The sequence below is a fragment of the Polypterus senegalus genome, chromosome 14 (genome assembly GCF_016835505.1).
Source record: "Polypterus senegalus isolate Bchr_013 chromosome 14, ASM1683550v1, whole genome shotgun sequence".
In the NCBI taxonomy this organism is placed as follows: Eukaryota; Metazoa; Chordata; class Cladistia; order Polypteriformes; family Polypteridae; genus Polypterus; species Polypterus senegalus.
The window spans coordinates 110,979,552-111,001,479 of NC_053167.1; the positions used below are offsets into that span (position 1 = coordinate 110,979,552).

General features: G+C 35.9%; 1 protein-coding gene across 1 annotated transcript in view; it reads right to left on the bottom strand.

The window, feature by feature from the left end:
* Positions 1-21,928, bottom strand: part of LOC120514881 — a 97,022-nt gene that overhangs the window by 61,977 nt on the left and 13,117 nt on the right. The window contains exons 2-4 of the mRNA XM_039735508.1: positions 15,775-16,072; positions 11,453-12,627; positions 849-917 (exon numbers count right to left, since the gene is read on the bottom strand). Coding sequence (XP_039591442.1) covers positions 849-917; positions 11,453-12,627; positions 15,775-16,072 — 1,542 coding nt within the window. The remainder of the gene's footprint in view (positions 1-848; positions 918-11,452; positions 12,628-15,774; positions 16,073-21,928) is intronic.

The window sequence follows — 21,928 nt, forward strand, 5'->3', positions numbered from 1 at the left end:
GTAAGTCAAGATGTATAGCATTAAATGCTTCACAAAAATGTCCACAAAACTCCAGCATATTAGTGAAACACAATCCCCCCTATCTAAACCCATGCTGACTGCCCGATGGAGCTCTATTTTGACTTTTATAATTGCTCATATTATTCTGCACTTGATGAGATTTAAGATAAATGGGACTTGTTAACTCTAGACCAATATTCTTTATTATTAGTGCAAATTTGACAGACATCTTTACCAAATGTGCCTTACAACATCAGGATACATTACAATTATTTAAAACATATTATTTTTACAGCTGCAACACTGGCAAATTAAATAATTTGATTAGACAAGTGGCCCAAGACAAGAAATGAACTAGCAGCCATCTGATTTACAGTCCAATGTCCAAGTCTGTACACCATTAACTCACTTTTTTTAAATAAAAACTTGTCTGCTAGTTTTTACTCTGTAACAATTAACCCATTATTCAGATATTTTTGAAAAATCCATTTTAAGACTTTGTATATATAATAACTAGCTTTTTCGGCATATTGGAGTAAAATGCTGTCTGGTCCAATCATTCCATTTATTATTGCACTTGGGCATTCACAGAATTAAACTAATATCTGCTGGTTCCCAAGTCAATTCAGATATAGAGAGGAATATTACTTTCCCTGGCCTATGACACAGTACTCTAGAATGTCTCGTTGAAGCATACCCACCTTAACAAAACACTAAAAGGATAATTATCATTTTTCACTGGTCAGAAACATATTCATAAAAAATACTACATCTAGGTTTCATTCATGACTTCTAGACAAAACAGGGCATGACATCATTATTGTAAGTAATTTAGTGAATACTCTTACATCACTTTTCATGAAGTCAGTTTGATTTTCTTCCTCTGTCCACTTCTGGGATGACCTTCCATTGTAATCCTACAAGGTAAAAAGCACAGACATCATAAAATACTTGAGAGACTGTTTGAGACAGAGCTGCTACACAAATATCAGGCCTATCTGAATGCTTAACAATTTGCATACAGAATGAAGATGAGGGTGAATTATGCCACAGCTACACTTCTAAACCTGCTGTTGGAGCACACAGAATGATCAAAAGCCAATGAAAAATGGTTGTTTATCGATTACTTGTCTGCTTTTAATACTATTCAGCCTTCACATTTTAGTTGAGAAACAGACTGATAAATTCTGTTTGAACCCTAACCTGTTTTTCTAATAGCGTTACTTCATCCACTGGATCACCTCAAAACTTAATTGTCTTCTAAACCCAGTTCTATCAATAACATGCTCCCTAGAAATTTCTTGCAACATGTATGAGGCTTCTGCCAAATTTTTTAAAACACAAAATAAACAAACACATATTAGATGTACTATAATACATGCCTGCAAAATTAATCCTGGTGGACCCCACCTTGCTCAAATAAAACTCCTTCACTTAGACAGGTTTACCTGAACTCCGTAGAATAATTTCTTAGCTAAAAACTCCACACTTCCAACAGGCTTTTAAATAGATATCTCCGATTGGCTAATTGATAGTGTACTTGACATAGTTAACTCGTCCTTAGATACGGTGGTCTTCCCAGATTGTCTAAAGATTGCAATGGTTAGGATCTTGCTCAAGAAAATAATCTAGACTCCTTTGGCTTTGACAACTTTAGACCAATTTGCAACCTGCACTTTTTTAAATAAAAAGCTGTTTTTCAACAATTAAATGACTATTTAAATAAACATTCTATTCTTGATAAGTTTCAATCAGGTTTTACAAGTTCTAGTACAGAAACTGCACTGCTTAAAGTAGTATTATATCAAAAACACAAGGTGAGCTACCACAGTTACAAAGATGACACGCAGCTTTACCGGTCTATAGCAACAGATGACCCTGCCACTTAGAGATCTCTAATCCAATGACTTACTTATATTTCTGAAAAGAAGCAGTTCCCTCAAAATAAATAAGGGAAAAACAGAAACATCCGTTGTTGGTAAAAATGGAAATAATTAGAGCATTAATTATAATTATAAAAATAATTCTATTTTTCTATTCATTTTGTAAAGCACTTTAAGCTACATTTTTTGTATAAATATGTGCTATATAAATAAATGTTGATTGATTGATTGATTAAAAGTAAATTTGATCCCTTAGCTTTAAAAGTCAAAGCAGAAGTAAAGAATTCAGGTTTAATTATGGACTCTGATGTAAACTTTAAATTGCACATTAACCATATTACTAGGCCTGCATTTTTCCATTTAAAGAACAAAGCAATAGTTAGACCTTTCTTAAAACACTGCAAGATGCTAGGAAAATTATTCACACTTTTGTTTTTAGTTGATAGTGAACTACTAACAGGGCTACCTAAGGAAAGCATCAATCAGCTGCAGTTAGTTCAAAACACAGTAGTAAGAAAATTAACCAGAAAAAGGAAATCTGTGCACATCTCATCAGTTTCAGTGTCATTACTTTGGTTACCTGTGTCCTTTAGAATTGACTTTAAAATATTGTACTACTAATGATAAATACATTTTTAAATATTCTTGCTACACGATACATTTTGGAGTGCCTATCGCCCAAGATTCCAAGTCAGAACCTTAGATCTTCCAATAGTGGTCGGTTTATTATTCAAAGCGCCAAGCATAAAAAGAAGTAGTGAGATGGCTTTTTGCCATTATACACCAAAAGTCTGGAATACTTTACTAAAGGAGATACGCCAGGCTTACTAACACTGTGGAGCATTTAAAATAAAACTCCTAAAAACGCAGTTTTTAAATTTTGCTTTTTCATAACTACTTTTTAGTTCTATTTTTAATAAACTAGATATGTATAGAATGTTCAGATTCCTTAATGAATTTACAGACTTTGTTAATCTCTATGTTTCGGTTTCCTTTCTGTTTCTTCTGTAGTAGACAACCACGTGATCAAAACACAACTGCTTGGGATGTTTGAATAAAAGAGTATACCCCAACTTCCCACAGGACCCACTACATTGAATCCTCTACTGAAGAACATTTATGTTATGGACATTTACGTAAGATCATTAATGCCCAGTGCGGGCTTGCTGGTCTTTAGGCCTTGGAATCCCTGCAGATTTTGTTTTTTCTCCAGCTTCACTGGAGTCTTTTCTTGTTTGTTTGTTTTTCTGTCCTTCTGGCCATCTGACCTTTAGAGACTTAACCAATTCTATATGGTATATTAGAGCACTACATCACTATTAACCTCTTTTTCATTACATTATTTCTCAAAAAACGTAAAAAAATTGCATTTTTTGGCTTGAAAAATTTAATTTTTATTAAATCTAATCCTTCCACAGTAAAACACGCAAAACACTAAAAGTACAAAGTCAGAAAGTATAATACTGATAGAAATAATGAAAAATAATAATAATAATATGAGCAGCACACTGCACATGTGCAAGTGAGACGATCATCACATTCGGATTCACCAGAATCAATTTTGGTTTCACTGACCATTTCATTTCACTGCCTGAAGACATGTTCACCTTGTCATCACTGCTAACGAGAGGCATTTCTTACGAAACTCGTTATTAGGCTAGCAGAATACGCATCTACACCGCTGCTTGGGTAACTTTCAGGCCTGACGCATATGCAAGACATGCCTATAAACGACGGCCCAAGTAGCGCTCAGCAATAATGCTGTTGGCACTTTTATAGCCCAAGTAATCCTTGGGTCTTATGTGAGATGCATCTACACTGTTGTAACATTGATTGTAACATTGCTCTGTTTCCTAAGATTAATTTATTTTCATCAGCCCACAGATTATGGTTCCTAAAGGTTCAATAGATTTAAGAGCTACAGTTAGGTCCTTAAATATTTGGACAGTGACATAAATTTCATAATGTTCGCTCTATACACCCCCACAATGGATTTCAAATGAATAAATAATTAGGTGATTGAAGCGTTTGCTTTCAGCATTAATCCAAAGGGATTAACAGAAATATTGTATGAGCCATTTAGGAATGACACCCATTTTTAAACGTGGTCCCCCCATTTACGTGGCTCAAAATTATTTAAACAATTGACTGACAAGCTGTTCCATAACCAGGTGGGAGCAGTTCCCTCATTATTTCATTAACTATTAAGCAGGTAGAAGGTCTGGAGTTGATTCCAAGTGTGGAATTTGCATTTGGAAGCTGTCACTGTGAGCTCTCAATATGCGGTCCAAAGAGCTGTCCATGCAAATGAAAACAGGCCATCATTAGACAGAGAATACAAACTAAGAGATAGCAGGGGCTTGTATGACTTCCAATGGAAGTGGGTCATTGTTGTTTACTGATGATATGAATGCTGACAAAAGCTGCAGGTTGATTTCTGAAGGGCACAAGGCTATACGGTCTTCTCAGATTCAGACAAATGATATCACAGTACAGATGGGACAGTGAGCCAAAAAATACTGTGACAGCAAATCAAGTGCTTTTCAAAGCAAAGCAGTGGAATATTCTTCAATGGCCAAGTCAATCAGCTGACCTCAACTCAATTGGACATGCATTTCACTTGCTGGAGACAAACGTGATGGCAGAAAGTCCAAATAAAAAGCAGCAACTGTGACAGCTGCGGTAAACCCCTGGCAAAGTATCACTTGGGTGGAAACCCAGCACTTGGGAGTTGGCCACGGGTTCCAGACTTCAGGAATTCATTGACTGTAAAGGAGTTTTCAACCAAATACTGAAAATGATCATTTATGGTTATGTTAGTTTGTCCAAATATTTTTCTGCCCCTGAAAATAGGGGGGAACCATGTATACAGCTCTCTTTTCTGAACAGTGCATAAAATATTTTTGTTAACCCCTCGAGTTAAAGCTGAAAGACTATACGTCAATCATATAATTATTACTTCATTTCAAGTGGTGCACAGGGACAAAAATATGAAAATTGTATTACTGTCCAGATTCTTATGGACCTTACTGTAAAATTGTTTTTGAATTCTATTAGTAATAGGGATCCTGTACTGTTAAAGAGTTAATTGTTCCTATTTATACATATCTTATGGGTGTGTTAAATAAACAAAATGATCACTGGCTAGGGTGGATGTAAGGACTTGTTTTGATATAGAGAAGGTTGAAAAGTATATTCTAAAAACTTAACAGCTTCACACTTTGTTTATGATATAAAAAGAATATAATTAAAAGACCTCAGTTTAAAACTTCATACCACATTTTGCAAAGAAAACCCAAATCTGGAAACTGTTTCCAATATGTGATCAGTGAAGATCTACACTACAAGATATGAAGAAAAGGCAGCCTAAAATGTGCCATAATTGATGAACAAAGTAATCACTCGTAGGTGGTATCACATTTCATTAACTTATTAATGTACAAGCACATCACCCTCTTTTCCAACAACCGCTACTTTGTTCACAAATGACTGCTACTTTTGCTTCATTCACATGCTATGGGACAGAGAAATTACAAGTTCTGCTGTTGGAAATTTCAAATGGACCCTCACTGAAGTGGTAGTTCTTTGTTGGCCAGTTCAGAGAAAACAATGCCACATTAAATAACCAAGTTATGATGACATGCTGATCTAATTCAATAACATAAAATACATGCCAATCACAATTTTTACAGCTTGTCTGTAAAACAATTGGCAAATCATGAGCAACCTTCAATTTCTACCAAAATATAAACCAGAAATTCAAGTGAACACAACAGAATGGAAAGCTGATATATTGCAAATAGTATCTGTGAAAATTTCCATGGTAGATGAACATAGTATTATTGCAACCCCTTTAAACATCTGTTTAAATCCTTTTATCCACATAAGACGTATTATTTTCAAAACAAATGTGCCACTCTTGACCTGTACCACCTCTTTTGAAAGATTTAGTAGTTTGAATTGTTTAAAGTTAATAATTTCTAAATGCATGGACAGTGGTGGATCTCCTCACTGATTCTTTCCTTTCATAGTCCTGGTAAAAGTAGTATGGGGGGGTCTTATACCTTCCTATATTTATTAACATCAATAATAAACCTCAGCTCATTTCATATCTTTTAACAACATCACTCTGGAGGAGATATTTCTTATGACTATTCTAACCCCTAATCTACTAGTATGTTACAATATATAAAAGAGCAAATGGCTAGTACTGTCTTCACTACAGACTACTGTGAATATGTAAATCATCTTACAAAACCTGAAAAATGATTGGTATACCTTTAGATTAGTTCACTGATAATGGTATGTTTTAATAAACATTCTTCCTCAGCTCACGACTCTGGTTACAGCTCCTAACCAGTTGTGTTTTATAATTACCCACATGGTCAGGAGTGCCATCAAACATGAAGAGCTTTTCAACATATCTTTTATTCTTACTCGTAGAAACAGTGTGAAACTTACATTACTGTAAGAATTTTCAGGTACACAATAACTATTGGCATATGAGTTAAAAAATTCACTTTATTCTCTTTATGTCACAACACTATTTCTACTACTACAAATATTTTCCGTTGGCATATTATGCATAAAAACTCACTACTGAGAAAGCAACTCTCAGCAATCAAGTGCCTGAGGCTTTACGGATGTTAAAGCATCAGGAAAATCTCCTAAGCTGATAAAAACATCAGTCTATTAAACTGCAATATAATTGCTCGCTCTTTGGAGTCTGGGCAGGGTGTGTTTGAGCTCAGGTAGGAAATCAAAGCTAGATGTATCAGAGAGAATACAGGTATTCTGGTACTTGCATGGAACTTGCATGGAACTTAGAAAAACTAAATAAGTGTCATTGTATTGTACTTACTCTTAACTAATTTGCCTATTTCATGAACCACCTATTCAGATTATATAAATCTGGCTAACTAATGTAAAAATGTAAATGTCCAGTTCATTTCTTATATATCATTACCTGTAGGCAGCACGGTCTTGTTTTAAGACTTGAAACCACACCATTACAGGCTTTGTACCTGGTGCTTCCAGCTTGTTTCCGGGAGTCTGTTGTAGGCCATTGGACCCTTCAGTGATGCATGCATGCTTTTGCACATTTGTGCACATGTGCTGCCATGGACTTTTCAGTTCCACCTTGGGTCTTAAAATATACAGTCCTTTGAAGTGAACCTGCGATTGATTTTTTTCTGAAGCAATTTAAAATAGTTGTAATCATTATCAAGAATCACATCAGTTAATGAAAAACCATTTGTGTTTTTCTTTTGGTGTTCGATGTTGACGTTAAGAAATCTTTTAATAATCTCCTTGGCTGGTTACACTGTATGATGAAATTTGATTCTTTATTTTGTGTGATTTTTTTAACATGTTATTCAGCTCACATTTTAACCTAATTGGTGCTGGTAGCCTAATACAGTGTGAAATGCAGTGTTCCTCACTTGCTCCCTCAAACAATGTTTACCAAAGGCCATCTCCCTCTTCAGATGCTTTCCAACACTGCTGCTGCCCTATGACAGCTCTTTCCATGTAGCTCCAATAGTCTACTATAGGCCTTCTCTTTCCTCTGGCAACCTTCAATATCGTTGCCACCACCCTGATCTTCCACAACTCCTTCCATGCAGCTTCAAAGATCTTTTCTCTGCCACTTCCAATGTCTGCACATTCACAATGCCAGCGCTGCTCACTCTGCTCACTTGGAGTCAGGGAAAGCACCATCTGCACTAATTTTCCCAAACTCTTTGTGAGCCAATCCAAACCAGAATATTTCTCAAGACTAACCAGCGTCCATGTACACAGGCCAAAGGATTTATGCAAGGGAGTGGGTTTTGTAAGTGCTACTCTTAAAGATTTTGATCATATCTCTTTGTCTTTTGCACACACATATACTGTACACACACATCCTATACATCATTCTTCCTTTTATGGCTGCCATCTCAGGGTACTCCTGCACCTTCTGATAACGTCCTCTCTGCAGGCCCGTGCTGCCCCACTAGAATTTTCATGACAAAATGCCAGAGCACTTATGATACATATAATGTTTACTGAAAAAAAACAAAACTGCTTACTACAGTTTGTAAAAAAAAAGAAGACTACCATACAGGATGTGCTGCCTATAATGCAAGGGGATGTCCTACCCCATATACAGTAGTTAGTTTGTTACGAGGGATCTGGATATTTAAAGTGTAGTCGACCTGAGAGCTCTGGATTTTTTTATGGAAACATGAAAAAAAGAAAGAAAATTAACACTACCGTTGCAATAATCGTTTCAAAATAGAATGGAGCTACCAATGGTAAGGGAAGATCAAATAATTAAAACATCCTCACATTTTCTAAAATAATAGAGTGACAGTTATACTTCATATTGACTAAGACAATATACATAACTGTAAATCTCCTAGTAGTTTAAAGGTAACCATATTATAAAATTCTGAAGCCATGTTTAATCCAGTTCAGGGGGTCTTTGTAAAGGAATGGTGGGTGTGTGCAATCTCATAATGAACAGTATGGAAGAATAATTTTAGAGTAACATAGCATTCATCTTAAACAAATAGCACAAAGGGTTAATAAATGTCAGGAACCTGTTCAGGCACACCAGGAAACCAGATAACGTTCAAGAGAACAATTACACTGAAATATAAGAAACCAGAGTAAAATGTAAGCTTTGATTGACATTGTATGTAAATTCAACAGTTTATAAAATGAACCTCTATTCTTTGTTTCTCTGACCATTCTAATCATTCTGACCATGTTGTAACAGACTGCTTTTGAAGAATGCTCCCTCTAAGGCATTTCGCTGAGGAGTAATAAAAAGATCCAATGAACAGCTTTTCTCCTGCCTGATTACAGAAACATCCTATCCCCTGCTCGCTCCGCTCACCAACCCCCGGGCGGGCACCATGTGCTAGGCACTTCACGGCTCTGTCACTTGCGTATGAGGAAGCAGATGTACAATTTAAACAGATTGTTATTTTCATGGGAATTGTTACATATGCATAATAGACCTAACTATTTTACATTACAGCGAGTAATTAACCATAGTAAGAAAGAAAAACACGTAATAAATTGAAAGAAAATTATGTTTCATGTTGCGTTACAGGTATTCTTTGCATTATACGTATTCATTCTGTGTGGCTTTGAAACTAACACGCAAATACTTTTTAAACTTACACTTTTACTGCAAAACTTTAGTAAAAACAATATTTGGAATTAACTTTTTGCCAATATTGCATTGAATTTTGATTCCATGTTTGGAGTTACATTGTGACAACGCAATGTATAATTGCCCATGAGGGCAATCGTTTCTGTCTCTCTAATAAATAAACCGACTTTTTCAAATGTTTGTCCCTGTGATTTGTTAATTGTCATAGCAAAAGCTATTCTAACGGGAAGCTGTAAACGTTTTAATATGAATGGGAAATCAAGATCTCCTTTGGTGTCTTTCTTTTTGCCTGTTAAAATTTTCTTCTTAAAAAAAATTTTAAGGCAGTACTTCGCCACTGCGAAGCGCAGGTATTTTGCTAGTCTTTTTAATTAAAACAAAAAGCCAAGCTTAGAGGGGGATATTACAATCATGGGGGACTTAAATGACTTCAATTTTGAACAAAGCCTGAAAGGCATAAAGTGAGCTAAGCTTTTACTGTGTTTAAAATGGTTTAAAAATATTCAGCCCAAGATTTACATTAAAAAACAAACTCTGCAGTGAGTAAACAGAAATAGAAAAGAATCTGCAAAGAAAAAAAACAGCTGTACAAGACTAATAACTCTAATGATAACTGTACAACATATGAAGGGAAGCTAAATAGCATTTATAAAGAAATATTGCTGATAAGGCAAAAGATGACCCTAACAGAGTCATTCAGTATTTTAGTAGTAAAAGCATAATCAAGGAGGAGAAGAAATGTATCAGGAACAGTAAGTGGAAATTAAAATATACATAGAGTGAAATGAAAAATGCTCTAAACTTGCATTTATATTAAGTTTTCAAATGTAAGAAACTGGACAACCTTCCAGCAGTAACAGGGAATCCTAAAAAGCAAATTAGTGATATGGAAATTCTAGCAAGACAAGTATTACTTAAATTAAACAGGCTAAAACCTAACAAATCACCAAGACCAAATAACATATATCCTTGAATGTTAAGGAGGTTAGCGAGTGGAAAAGTCATTGCACACTGGGGAAATTCCTGAGGAACAAATATCATCCCAATATAAAAAGGGTGATTGATTAAGCAAGTAGATATAAGTCAGTAAGTTTAATGTGGCATCACAGGTAAATTAATGGGAGGAATTAATTAATTAAAACATTGAGAAACATGGCAAAAACAGGCTGAATGGTCAACATGGGTTTAGACAAAGAATGTCATGTTTCACTAATATGCTGGAATTTTATGAGGAAGCAACAAAGCAACAAAACAAACAAACCATGATCAGAGTGGTGCATGTGATTATCTTGATTTTTAGAAAGCATTTGATACAGTCACACATGAGAAGTTGGGCATCAGACTAAGAGAAATGGACTTCAGAGAATAGTGCGTAGATGGGTTTAAAATTGGCTAAAATTCATTAAGCAGAAGAATACTGTGTTAGGAACCTTATCAGAATTGGGTGCTGTTAAGAGTGGTGTCACTCAGGGTCAATGCTGGGGCCACTGCTATTTTCAATATACCTGTATAACAAATGATCTGGATAAGAAAATAAAGAAAAAGCAGGTTAAATTTGCAGACGATGCCAAAGCTAGGAGGATGGGCAAATAATCTGCAATCTGTTGAAGCTTTACAAAGAGTTTTGGATAGTATACAGAAAAAATATAAGTAAAAGTATCACATATAGGAAGCAAAAATGTTGAATGTGAATACACAATGGGAGGTTAGCACAATGTATTGAGTACAAGATAAAGGAGGTTAAAGCAAAACTTTATCATTCATTGGTGCGGTCCCACCTGGAGTAATGTATGTAGTTTTGGTTTCCTGGCTATAATAATGACGTTGCAGCACTGCAAAACATCCAGAAAAGAGCAACTAGGCTGATTCTAGGACTGCAGAGTACAAGTTAAGAGGACTGACTAAAGGAGTTGTACCTTTGCAGTTTAAGCAAAAGGGGATTAAGAGGTGACAATACGCGTTAAAATGTTATCAAATGAATTATTACAGTGGGCCCAGGCTTCTACTTTAAATTGAGTTCAATGGGCACAGTTGTAAACTTGTTAAGTGTAAAATTCGCACAAACCTAAAAATGTTTTTCTTCACACAGTGAAACATAGGCACATGAAATAAGTCACCAAGTAGTGTGGTAACTAAGACTTGTTATTTTCAAGGAATTATGTTGATGGCATTGAGTGCTTCATAGGGCTAAATGGCATGTTCTCATCAATCTTTTTCGAATGTTCAAAAATAATTTCCTCAAATTACTAAATATTTCTTTTTGCAGATTATACAGTATTTTGCTAGTGTAACATCAATAGCGTTGCATTTATATAGTATATTACCTGATAGCTTTTAAACTTTCCAAGAGACTGACTCTAGCTCATCCCTGTCTGAAATTAACAATTTATAAATAGATTAATATTACCTGTATTGGGATCTGCTGCAAGTCTGCATCTGCTTCTTGACCATCTCTGAAAGCAAGTGCATAATTTGGCTGCATTGTATCTAGCACCTTCTTTACTACATCCACCATTGACTGAGAGGAGGGCGAACACTTGCTAAGCAATCCTGGTGAAGAAACAGCTCTCTTAAAGTTTGAGGATGAAGGTTTTACTGTCTCTGTCATAGCACTTCCCTTAGGTATCTTAATCCTGGGAGCGACTTTTGAAAAATCTGGAAGCGGGTAGTGAACCTGACCTTGCCCGTATTTTAATCTGTTAAAGGAGCTTGCTCTGACAAGTTTAATTTTCTGATTTTGTAGGCAGTCATTGTCTTTCACTTTAGGACTAGGTGGTGTATTCTCCAGTTCAGATTCTTCTTCTTCTAGGTCAATATTATCCATACAACATGTTTCCTCTGATTGCTTTAGTTCCATTTCAGTGAGGAATGTTTTTTCACTGAAGGATTCATTTGCGATGTTGTATTTGGGAGGACCCTCAACTTCAAATTTTGTGAACTCCTCTCCTTTTTGTGTACAAGACTTTTGGCTGTGAATAGTTTCTTCCATGCTTTCAGTCAATGAAGTCTCAGTGAGTGTTTCTGCTTCAATAAATTTAATTGATTGGTCATCCTCTGTGAAATGCTGAAGGAGCATTCCAGAAATTTTAGTTTGAGGTGACTCTAATTTATCCATATCACACTTATTGGGACTATCCATGACTTCTTTCAGTTTCACTTCATTAGCACTGGTGTTTTGAACACTTTTTACAATTTGTTCACACTCAGTTTTTACAATTCGTTCACAGTCACCCATTATATGTATTCTGTAATTTTCTCCAGAGTTGGATTGTGGATTAGGAGAACATGTCACATCAGACAATGCCAATGGCATATGCAAAGACGCCAACTTAAGTAATTCATTATCACTTGCCACGTGTCTAATGCTCATGTCCAACATTTCATAAGAGCGTTCCTGTTTATCAGTAGCATTTCCACAATCTTGTGACATATTCTCCTGTGTGTTGGGCTTCTGCTCAGATAAGCTTAATACTGAATCTTTCATCTGGTCCACTTGATCCAATTTGTTAGGGTTCTCACAATTTTTTTCATGGTGTTCTTCATCCTTACCATTATCAAAAAAACTAAAATTGTCCGTGTCATCTATAAAAGAAAAAAAAGCAAACATGTAATACCAATAAGATTCCTAATTGCATTGCAGTCATTGAAGCTTCACTAATCATTCAAATAAAATGCTTCAGTTTGCCTTGCTTTTTCTTTAAAGACATTAAATAATTAATGACTGGGGGGCTACAAGAGCTGAAAAGTAGAATGAAATTCTTCTGCAAGCAGGATACTCTTACTGACGGTTATTGTAGAGTACTTCTCACATTTCTAAAAGAAACAATGATATTCAGCCAAAACAATTATGGTACCAAAAATCTAAAGGATTATTTTTACTATTGGCTTTTAAAAATAAGCACATGAATGGTTTTTAAAATAATTACTTGTACCGTTCAAGAAATTTTAATTCCATCTATCTATACATGTGTGATTTTGCAGTATTAATTGACCATCTTTGGAATCTGCATATTTTAGAACTTGTTCTATATAATGTGTTCACCTGAGAAGCCAGAATATTTAAGGTACTGAAAAATTAGTACCACTCCACATCTCTGACACTGCAAGGAATAAGTCTTGTCCCAGTTTTTGATGAAGTTGTTATATGAAATTCATTAATATATTTAAAATTATAATGCGTCACTTTCACAAGAGGCATTCCCTGACAGGCCACTAAAGCATTTAGTATGATCTGTATCATCTGTGGACTTAGAAACACGATTTATTGCTACGACCTCTTTGTCATACTACATCGATACCTTTCAATGGTTTACATACTGGAACAGATGATTCACTATGTGCAGCTCAACTACGGTATATATAATGAAAGAAAATAAATTTGGTGATGACTTTAGAACATGGGGTCCTCAGTCACAGTCCTGCAGGGTCGCAGTGGCTGCAGGTTTTTGTTCTAACCGTGTTGTTTAATTAGAAAACAATTCTTGCCAATAATTTAATTTCATAGCTTATTATTGCTTTAACTCTACTATGTCTGGCAATTCTCATATCCTATATTTTCTTCCCCTTTCTAAGGCCTAAGGGTATCATCCAAATGATCTGAAGGCTAAATAAAATGGATAAGTAAATCTAGTCCTTTACTTTTTTCTCTTCTCTTTCCTTCCAAGTATTTAATTAAACCCGATAGTGCATGATAAATACATACAGGTGTAAATGGTAACAAGCTAAATGGAGAAATGCTGGTCTGTTTTGTCATTTGCATGTTATTGGTAATTGTGCGCAATTAAAAACCAAAAACACAGCTATTTAAGACTAAAATAAGCAATAAGGGTTCAAAATCTTAACAAGTAAGACAACTAAAGTGAAGCAGAAGTGTTACATGAGTAATAAGAGCTTCTTATTAAGCAATTGGGTTGGAGCAAAAACCTGCAGCCACTGCGGCCCTCCAGGACCGTGATTGAGGAACCCTGCTTTAGAACAATGGGATCACATCTATTTCTTAGTCCACTGATATAAAACAGGTCTCTCTATTATAAAAGAAAATCTTGAGATGAGACTATTGCACTATTGCCAAGAGATTTTTTCATGCCCCACCCTCCTCTCAGCCATTTCCAGTTAATGGCCCACACCCACAGTCCTCTCACCTCTCCTTCGTGAGAATGCTTTTGTCAGACACAGTTCCTGCGTTCTCAGCTCTTATAAATTTTTATATTTTCCTTACTTTAAGTTCCCAATCAAAGAAAACTTATTAAGTCCAAATCTTAATGAAGAATTTCATCCAGAAGGCATGGCAAATTGGTTAAATGCATATCAATAGACTATGCTGAAACAGTTGGTGGTGATTGTGCGACACATTTATTTATTTATGCTCAAGATGAAGACATCAACTTACAATATCTCGTAGAATATCTACAACCATTAACACCGACCAGTCTTCCACTGGCCAAATTACTGTTGAAAGAAGGGTGTATCGTAATGTTATTGTGTAATTTATGTAAGAGTGGTGGGCTAAGCATAGGACAAGGTTAGTTGTATTCAAAATTGTTCAAACAATTCTGACATGTAAAATTTTACTATTTTTTTTCTATGGTTAATTACTCGCTGTAATGTAAAATAATTAGGTCTATTATGCATATGTAACAATTCCATTGAAAATAACAATCTGTTTAAATTGTACATCCACTTCTTAATAAGCAAGCGGCAGAGCCACAAAGTGGCTAGCATGTAGCACCCGCACGGTGGTTGCGGAGTGAAACAAGCAGGGAGCAGAGTCCCCTACTATTCTATAAAACGCAATCCTAACGCACAGAAGATAGATACCTCTCCTTCAAAATGCTAAGCCGGGGTTAAAGCAATAGTCAGACCTATAAATAGGCAGAAACAAGATATTTTAATTTCTTGTTATGCCATAAAAGAATGCTACAGTTAAGAATGCACAACCCCACAAGATTGTTTATTTAAAAGGACTACCCAGTTGATTTGGGTAGAATGATAGCACAGTGTACAACACATCTGTCTCTCAACTCTAGGGATGTGGTTTCAATACCAGTACAATAGTTGTGTTCAATACATTTTCCCTGTTTTCACTGAGGTTTATCTGGGTATTTCTATCTCCTTTACTTTGTCAATCTCCATGTTCTGAGAGAATAATTTACATATTTAAGGGTAAAGCTAAAATTGCAAAATAAAGAGAGGGATAAGGATACATTAGAAAGAAGACTTATTTTGGGTGTCTAAACTGTCTCTACTCTATGATGGAATCATCTCATATCTTTTAACCATCATATAAGTTTGCAAGTTAATGAAACAATCAGAGTAAACATCTGGTGCTATACAAGTACTAATTCAGCACAATTATGTAGATTCAATTACTTATACTGTAAATATGACACCCTACCTGTACTCTATGACCACTCCATAAGAGACTGCTGTGTTGAATGCTCTCTCGTCATGAAGGGATAATTAAACACACAAGCAAACAAGCTTCTTCCTGACTGGTTTCTGGCTCAAAGAGCTTCTATGTAACAAATTTCTGAAACAGTTTTATTTACAGTATTTTATTTCTTCAACAATGTTAATTTAGCTGGCATTTCCACATTGAATGATGCTAGGAAATTAGGTAAATCTGACTTGAAACTGAATATTCTGAAATACCACTAATAATATTTCTTGGATAGTTATGCTGGAATATTGAATGTGGTGGTGGTTACAGTAAGCTTTTGTACTGCTTACCAGTTATGCACAGAGTGTCGTCTTCCGCTGAATCCTGTGAAAACCTAAATATAAAAGAATCTTGTCTGTCAACAAACTGGGAGCCACCATCACTGCCAATGTCAATAAGTATATGATGCTCAAAAGATTTCTTCCAAAGCAAGGCTTCTGGCACTTCTGCAATATCACTTTCATCATCGGTTGCATCTGAATGAGCCTTCAGTTCATCTCCATCTACAGTAATCTTGGAACCACTGCCATTTAGATAACTTGAACTATCCAGGTCTTCAATTGATGACATTTTTATACTTTCCATCTCCTGTTCTCAAAAAAAAAAGCATATATTTTTATTATATGTATATTTTTAATTAACAAGTAAACAAAAGAAAGCCTGATTGCTCATTACAAAGTATGGAACCACAAATTTTCTCAGAGTGTTGCTATTACAGAATTATTAACTCCAGCATACTAGAATTTGTGAATTACAATCAGGTACCATTTGAGGTTTACATTGTCTACTTCCTGTTTCAGGCAACACATCGAAATGAACACCAAAACCTCTATTGCTAGAGAACAATATGCCTTCAGTAATTCATGTTTACCCAGTCCACGTCATATGACATAGCCAAAATATTGGCTAAGAATTTGATTGTGGCAGAACATCTCTCAGAAAAGACCCAAGATCTGGCCAGCTTCAACAACTATGGAAGGAAATGGATTTAAACAAATTTGAGAACTGAAGAGTAGCAGTGTGTGTGATAGGGGTAACTTATGGTTAAGCTGAGTTCATTCACCAAATACAATTAAATATATGAAGCATCTATGAACATTAGGTGCTCAGATTGAAATTTAACATCACCACATGCAATGTTCAAAGAACAATATACAGATAGTCAATTCATATTGGGAGATATTTAAGGAGCTTAACATAGTTGGAATATAGTGACTACTGTACTTCACCCAGACCACAAACATCAATCAATAATAGAAGCACAGTGATTCTCCACCAATAAAGAAATTAATGGCATAAGACAGTTGCAGCCAGATCATGTATACTATTTTTAAGATATTGAGGGTGTTGTTCAAATGTATTAGATTCCTAAATAGGAAACACAACAGGTCAGTATCACAATGATTCATCTTGGAGTTTGATAGTCAAACAGGGAACTGCCCACCATCCTGTTTCTGCTTCATGACAATGCCATTGTTTACACTGCATGGCTTTAAGAGGACATTCTGTAAAACTGGAGATTCAGAAAGATGCACATCAAAGCCTATTCTCTGGACCTATTCATAGAACTGCCACTTGTTCTCCTGTCTGAAGGGCTAATTCTTTGGGATATACCTTTCCAAAGTAAAAAATTATAACAAAGCTACAAAAGAGTAACTGAAAGACACAATCTTTTGTGTGAGTGGCATAAAAAAAAACTTTGTAAAAATTTTTAAGGCAAATTACCTTGAAAAATATATGTTGGTTTTACTGGAATTTCCATTGTTTAGACTCAGACCTTTTTGAACACCCCACATATCTGAATTCACAACATTTTATTTGCTTGGTTCTTGCAGAGTTAAAATATGATGATTCAAACAGCAAAATTGCAAGCTCTGCTGACTTTCTAACAACTCTTTTCTGGTAAATATGTTGAGTTTTACCTCCAGTGTCATGGTAAATGCTTATAAATACTCACTAACACATGACTGAGGTTACGAACCATGCTCTATACTAATGGATTCAAAGCTTCCTTCCACATTACCACATTTTTTTAGATCACTTTGCTGTTCCACTTAGGCTCCCTATACTTGATTTGTTACAAAGAGCTGGCCTTTCTCTAGGAAGATGCTATAGTAAAGAGATGCAGCATGCTGAATTAACAGCTGCTATAAACTGGGGCACAGATGATACTGAACGTTTATCTTTTAGATGTGGAGGGTTTGTGCAGAAGTCTGCCAGCAGACTGCTCAGAGTAGCCGGCACAGGGTTAGGTCTGGCCATCAAAATTACTTCAGAACTGTCTCTGAAGTTTCTTAAAGCATTAATGAGTGGTTCTGACAGAAAAAGGAAACATGTAAGCAGGGCTCAAAGTGATTAATTTCTCAGGGGACTAAATAGGGTTAAAATGATATATCAGAAAAGAGTTTACCTGGCTGGAAATGTGTATTGGACGGGCTTTTCTCAGTAAAAGCAAAGGTGACAAAGAGGGAATCAAGAGAGCAGATGGGCGTTGGTCGCTCAGTGCAAAAACCAGCTTCAAGAAGGAAAAGTACTGGGAATATGGCCAGAGGGTTATGCTGACTTGTTTTTCACTTCGAGGGGCTTTTTATTATACAGCTCTTATTTTTGTGCGCCTCCTGGTATCAGGTGCTGTCTGGTTATGCTGACTTGTTTTTTCACTTCAAAGGGCTTTTACAGCTCTTATTTTTGTGTGTCTTTTAGTATCAGGTGCCGTCTCCAGGACCAAGTGCAAAACAACACCGCGTCCGTGGAAAGGTGTGTGTGCTGAAACTAATCACTTCTGTATACACTGCTTGCACGTAAGCCGCTCTGGGCAAGGACGCTCAATTAGTATACAAGGGAAGGTTTAGCCCTCAGTTTCTTTGGAGGCTCAACCGTGGGGAATGCATGCACCGCCCGGTACAATTGACAAGGCACATGGGTTGGTCCTCTGACAAGACTGACAAGCGGGCCCCTCAGTCTACTGGTCTAGGATGATGGCTCTGGGTCTTTTATATGTCTGTAAGTATTGTTTTGTTTTGTATGTCTATCGCTACTGCATTATATTGCATTATATGTGCTTAAATATTATAATTGATTAAGTAAATAAAATAGAAGTATTGGACCTCTTCTCTCTGATTCTTTGCCTACTTATGTTCTAATCCCTTGAACCATTTTCCCAAATCAAAACATTTGGCGTCACGAACAGGATTTTGGGGAATCTGGTAAAATATTGAACTATTAAGTGAGGCAAAGGAAATCAGAGATGTTTAAGAAGAAGAATAAAAACCCTGGCACGGCTCCTTTACCTCTTCCGGCTGGGAGGAAACAGTATGGGAAGACTGCGCTAGAGAATTGAGATATGGGGGGATCAGCACAATATTGGCAGAGTTTAGGCCCCCAACAACAGTGAATGTACTAGCCGCACTTAAGAAATGTCAGGTGTCTGTAAAAGAACCCATAACGGGCTTGCAGGCGCGGGGTGGGTTTTACTAACGGCAGTTAGATGTCTGGACAGCTTGGTAGACGAAAAGGGGAGATGCGTTAGGGCGAGCCTCAATGACCGAATCCCAGGTAGCTGTATTATTGCGCGTTTACAGAGAGCTGAGGAGTTGGCGGATGAGGCAGCCTTATGCATAGCCAAGATAAATACCTGGCTAAAATTTGCGAGCAGCTAGCAGTACACGTAGCGATGTATAAAGAGAATGCCATACAGATTAAGCAATGCTCGCTCAGTGTTACAGTGTGTGGTGGTGCAGTGGTTAGGACTTATGCCATGATTTGAGTTTATTTGTGATTTATGTTGAAGCTTACATGTTGTTTGTTTTGAGTTAATATTCTCAATGACAGTTTAGTCTTTTTGACGGGAGTGCCGTCTTGCTGTAGTATCGAACCGCGTGATTTCTTGATAGTTGGATTTTTCGTAATTGTCGCAGGAATGGATCGCCACGGAAGCAATTCCTCGTGTCGCTGAGTCATTTCGCCAATGGAGTCTCCTTGATCTAGAAACCAGCGCCGTCGAGCTGAGTAGGATCGTGTTATGTTTCCTAGGGTTAACATCAGCTAACGTCATGAGAGGCTGTTTTATATTATAGTCTGATAAGTAAAACAGCCTTCAGAAAAATGTAGGAGGATAGCACCAAAAAGAAAAATTAAGCGATAGAAAAATGTTTGAGTATATGGATTTGTGTGTAAATATGTATATATCTGTACTCATATTTGTGGGAAAAGAATAACAAGCGTTGAGAAAGAATATCATGCTTGAAAAAGAAAAAGTGCACTGTATTTAACTTCAAAGGTACCTGGCTCGCTAATGTCTGTGTATGTGAATAAGTCTGTGCTGAACTTATTCAATGTGTGTGCCTGTATATTATGTGTATGCCTGAGCATTAATTGTTCTGTGTGTGTGTGTAAATGTTTGTGCTAAAATGTGTGAGCGTGCCTGTTATTTGTTCTGTGGGTTCGTGCGTGTGTTTGGGAGTAAGAAAGCAAAAACATGGAGACTTCTGGGTAATGTAGTTCAACTATGATTTGCTGAAGCTGCCGTGTGCATATAAACTTCCAGAGCTCTGAGTAAATATGGGTTAAAATAAATGTGAGTATGAGTAACATTTGATAAAATGAAAATGCATTTAATAAATAATAAGTGATAATAAGTGACAAAACTGAGGTAAAGTTGAATGTGTTAAAACAATGGTTTGGGTGATTTTGTGTATGTTATATAGTGTATTAGAGGGATCCCTATGTGTGTATGTTAAATAGGTTTCAGTGTGCTTAAAAGAATGTGTAAAAATATGTGGTGTTGTTTGCAAGATATTATATGTGTAGGATTGTGAATGTAAATGTTGAAATTAAAAGAGCTCTTAATTCTAAATTAAAAAAGATTTGAACAGGTGGTGTAAAAGGTCTCCAGATTAAGCATATTATATGAGCACCCCTTTTATTTGAGTACTGGCCAGACTCTGATAAAAGGGAGGATTTTAATTAAAATGAGTAAATTTCGATTGAAGGAGACATTCTTTTAGCAAAATGAAGCAGGTTATTGGTAATACTCCTTTCAAAGCCTATGTTGATTAGTGCTGCTTAGAAAACAAAATTTACTGTATATTGAGAGGCAGAGTACAAGGAAAGCTGCTATAATGTGAGGGTTACTTGTATGTGGTAATGAAGGAAAGTGTAAGTGACAATATGGTGTGCATTTGTTTGGTGATGGTCAAATGCAACAATTGGTATGAAAATGGCATGTGGCAGTATAAAACAGCCAATGCCAAACTGTAAGTGAAAGAAAGGGAATAAGGAGGGTTAACTAAGAGAAAACAGACTGTGCTCTTTGGAGTCAACATTCTGAAAAACGTGTAATAAGATAACAATGAAAGAATGTGCAAGATCAACTGTCTTTGACAGAAGGTTATGGGGAAAAGAAAATCAGTGTATATAATTGAAGTAGATTTGAAGTATTTTCTTAGTTTACCTGATAAACAAGTGGGTTCTTCATTCTAAATATGGGTAGAAATGTGCAAATTTCTTAGAGGGCTTTATAGTAAATAATAAAGACACATTTTGCATTATAGGGCATTTTGATATATTGATTTCTTTCCTCATTTCCTTTGTATGTAATATTGACATGTTTGTGTGAAATACAGTGGAATACTGGTATCACAACAAAACTAATGGAAGGCTCACTTTTATACATGTATAGAAACTTTAAAATGAACACCTTGTGTAAAAAGAAAAATGTTTTAGGACTTTGCATAACTGAACAATGGTTTGTGATTAGATACATGGGGAAGAAATGTGGAATCTAACTTTTTGTTATTTAATGTCACCAAGGAAAAGATTAAGAATTTACCCGTCTAGATTGTGGATTTCTTTCTTGACTCTGCTTGATATGTTATGTTTAATTTTGTTTAAATTTTACATTTTGAAACCAGTTTAAATCTTGGAACAAATGCAGATAATTTGAATATTATGTCAATATTATTGGGACCAATTTTTGTAATGATTTATTATTGAGTACTTTTCCTTTTGTAATACATTGATTGACTTTATTTTAATAATGACTTGGGACATGTTTTTAATTGAGTGGAAATTGCAACCGCAGCCAAACTGGAAACAGCTATAAAGGAGGACTTGAACTTTGTGCTTATCAATTTAAACTTTTACTCTGACTGTTTAAAGACAAATTGACTTAGACAAGCACAGACTGGATTGAACTGACCGTTTGTTTCACTGCTAGCAATATTTTTAATAGGGTACCCCAACGAAACAGATCTGACATCTTATGACATATTGTTTTTGGATCCATAAGTAGCTACTAATGAAGAATTAATATGCTGACTATTTAAATGAGCGTTTTAAGTCTTTACATCTGCAGGTGAAAGCTGTTTTTCCTAGTGCATCGTAGATGACAGCATTTGAAGTTGAACCAGAGATTGGGCTGTGATAAAGGTCTGCAGATAAACT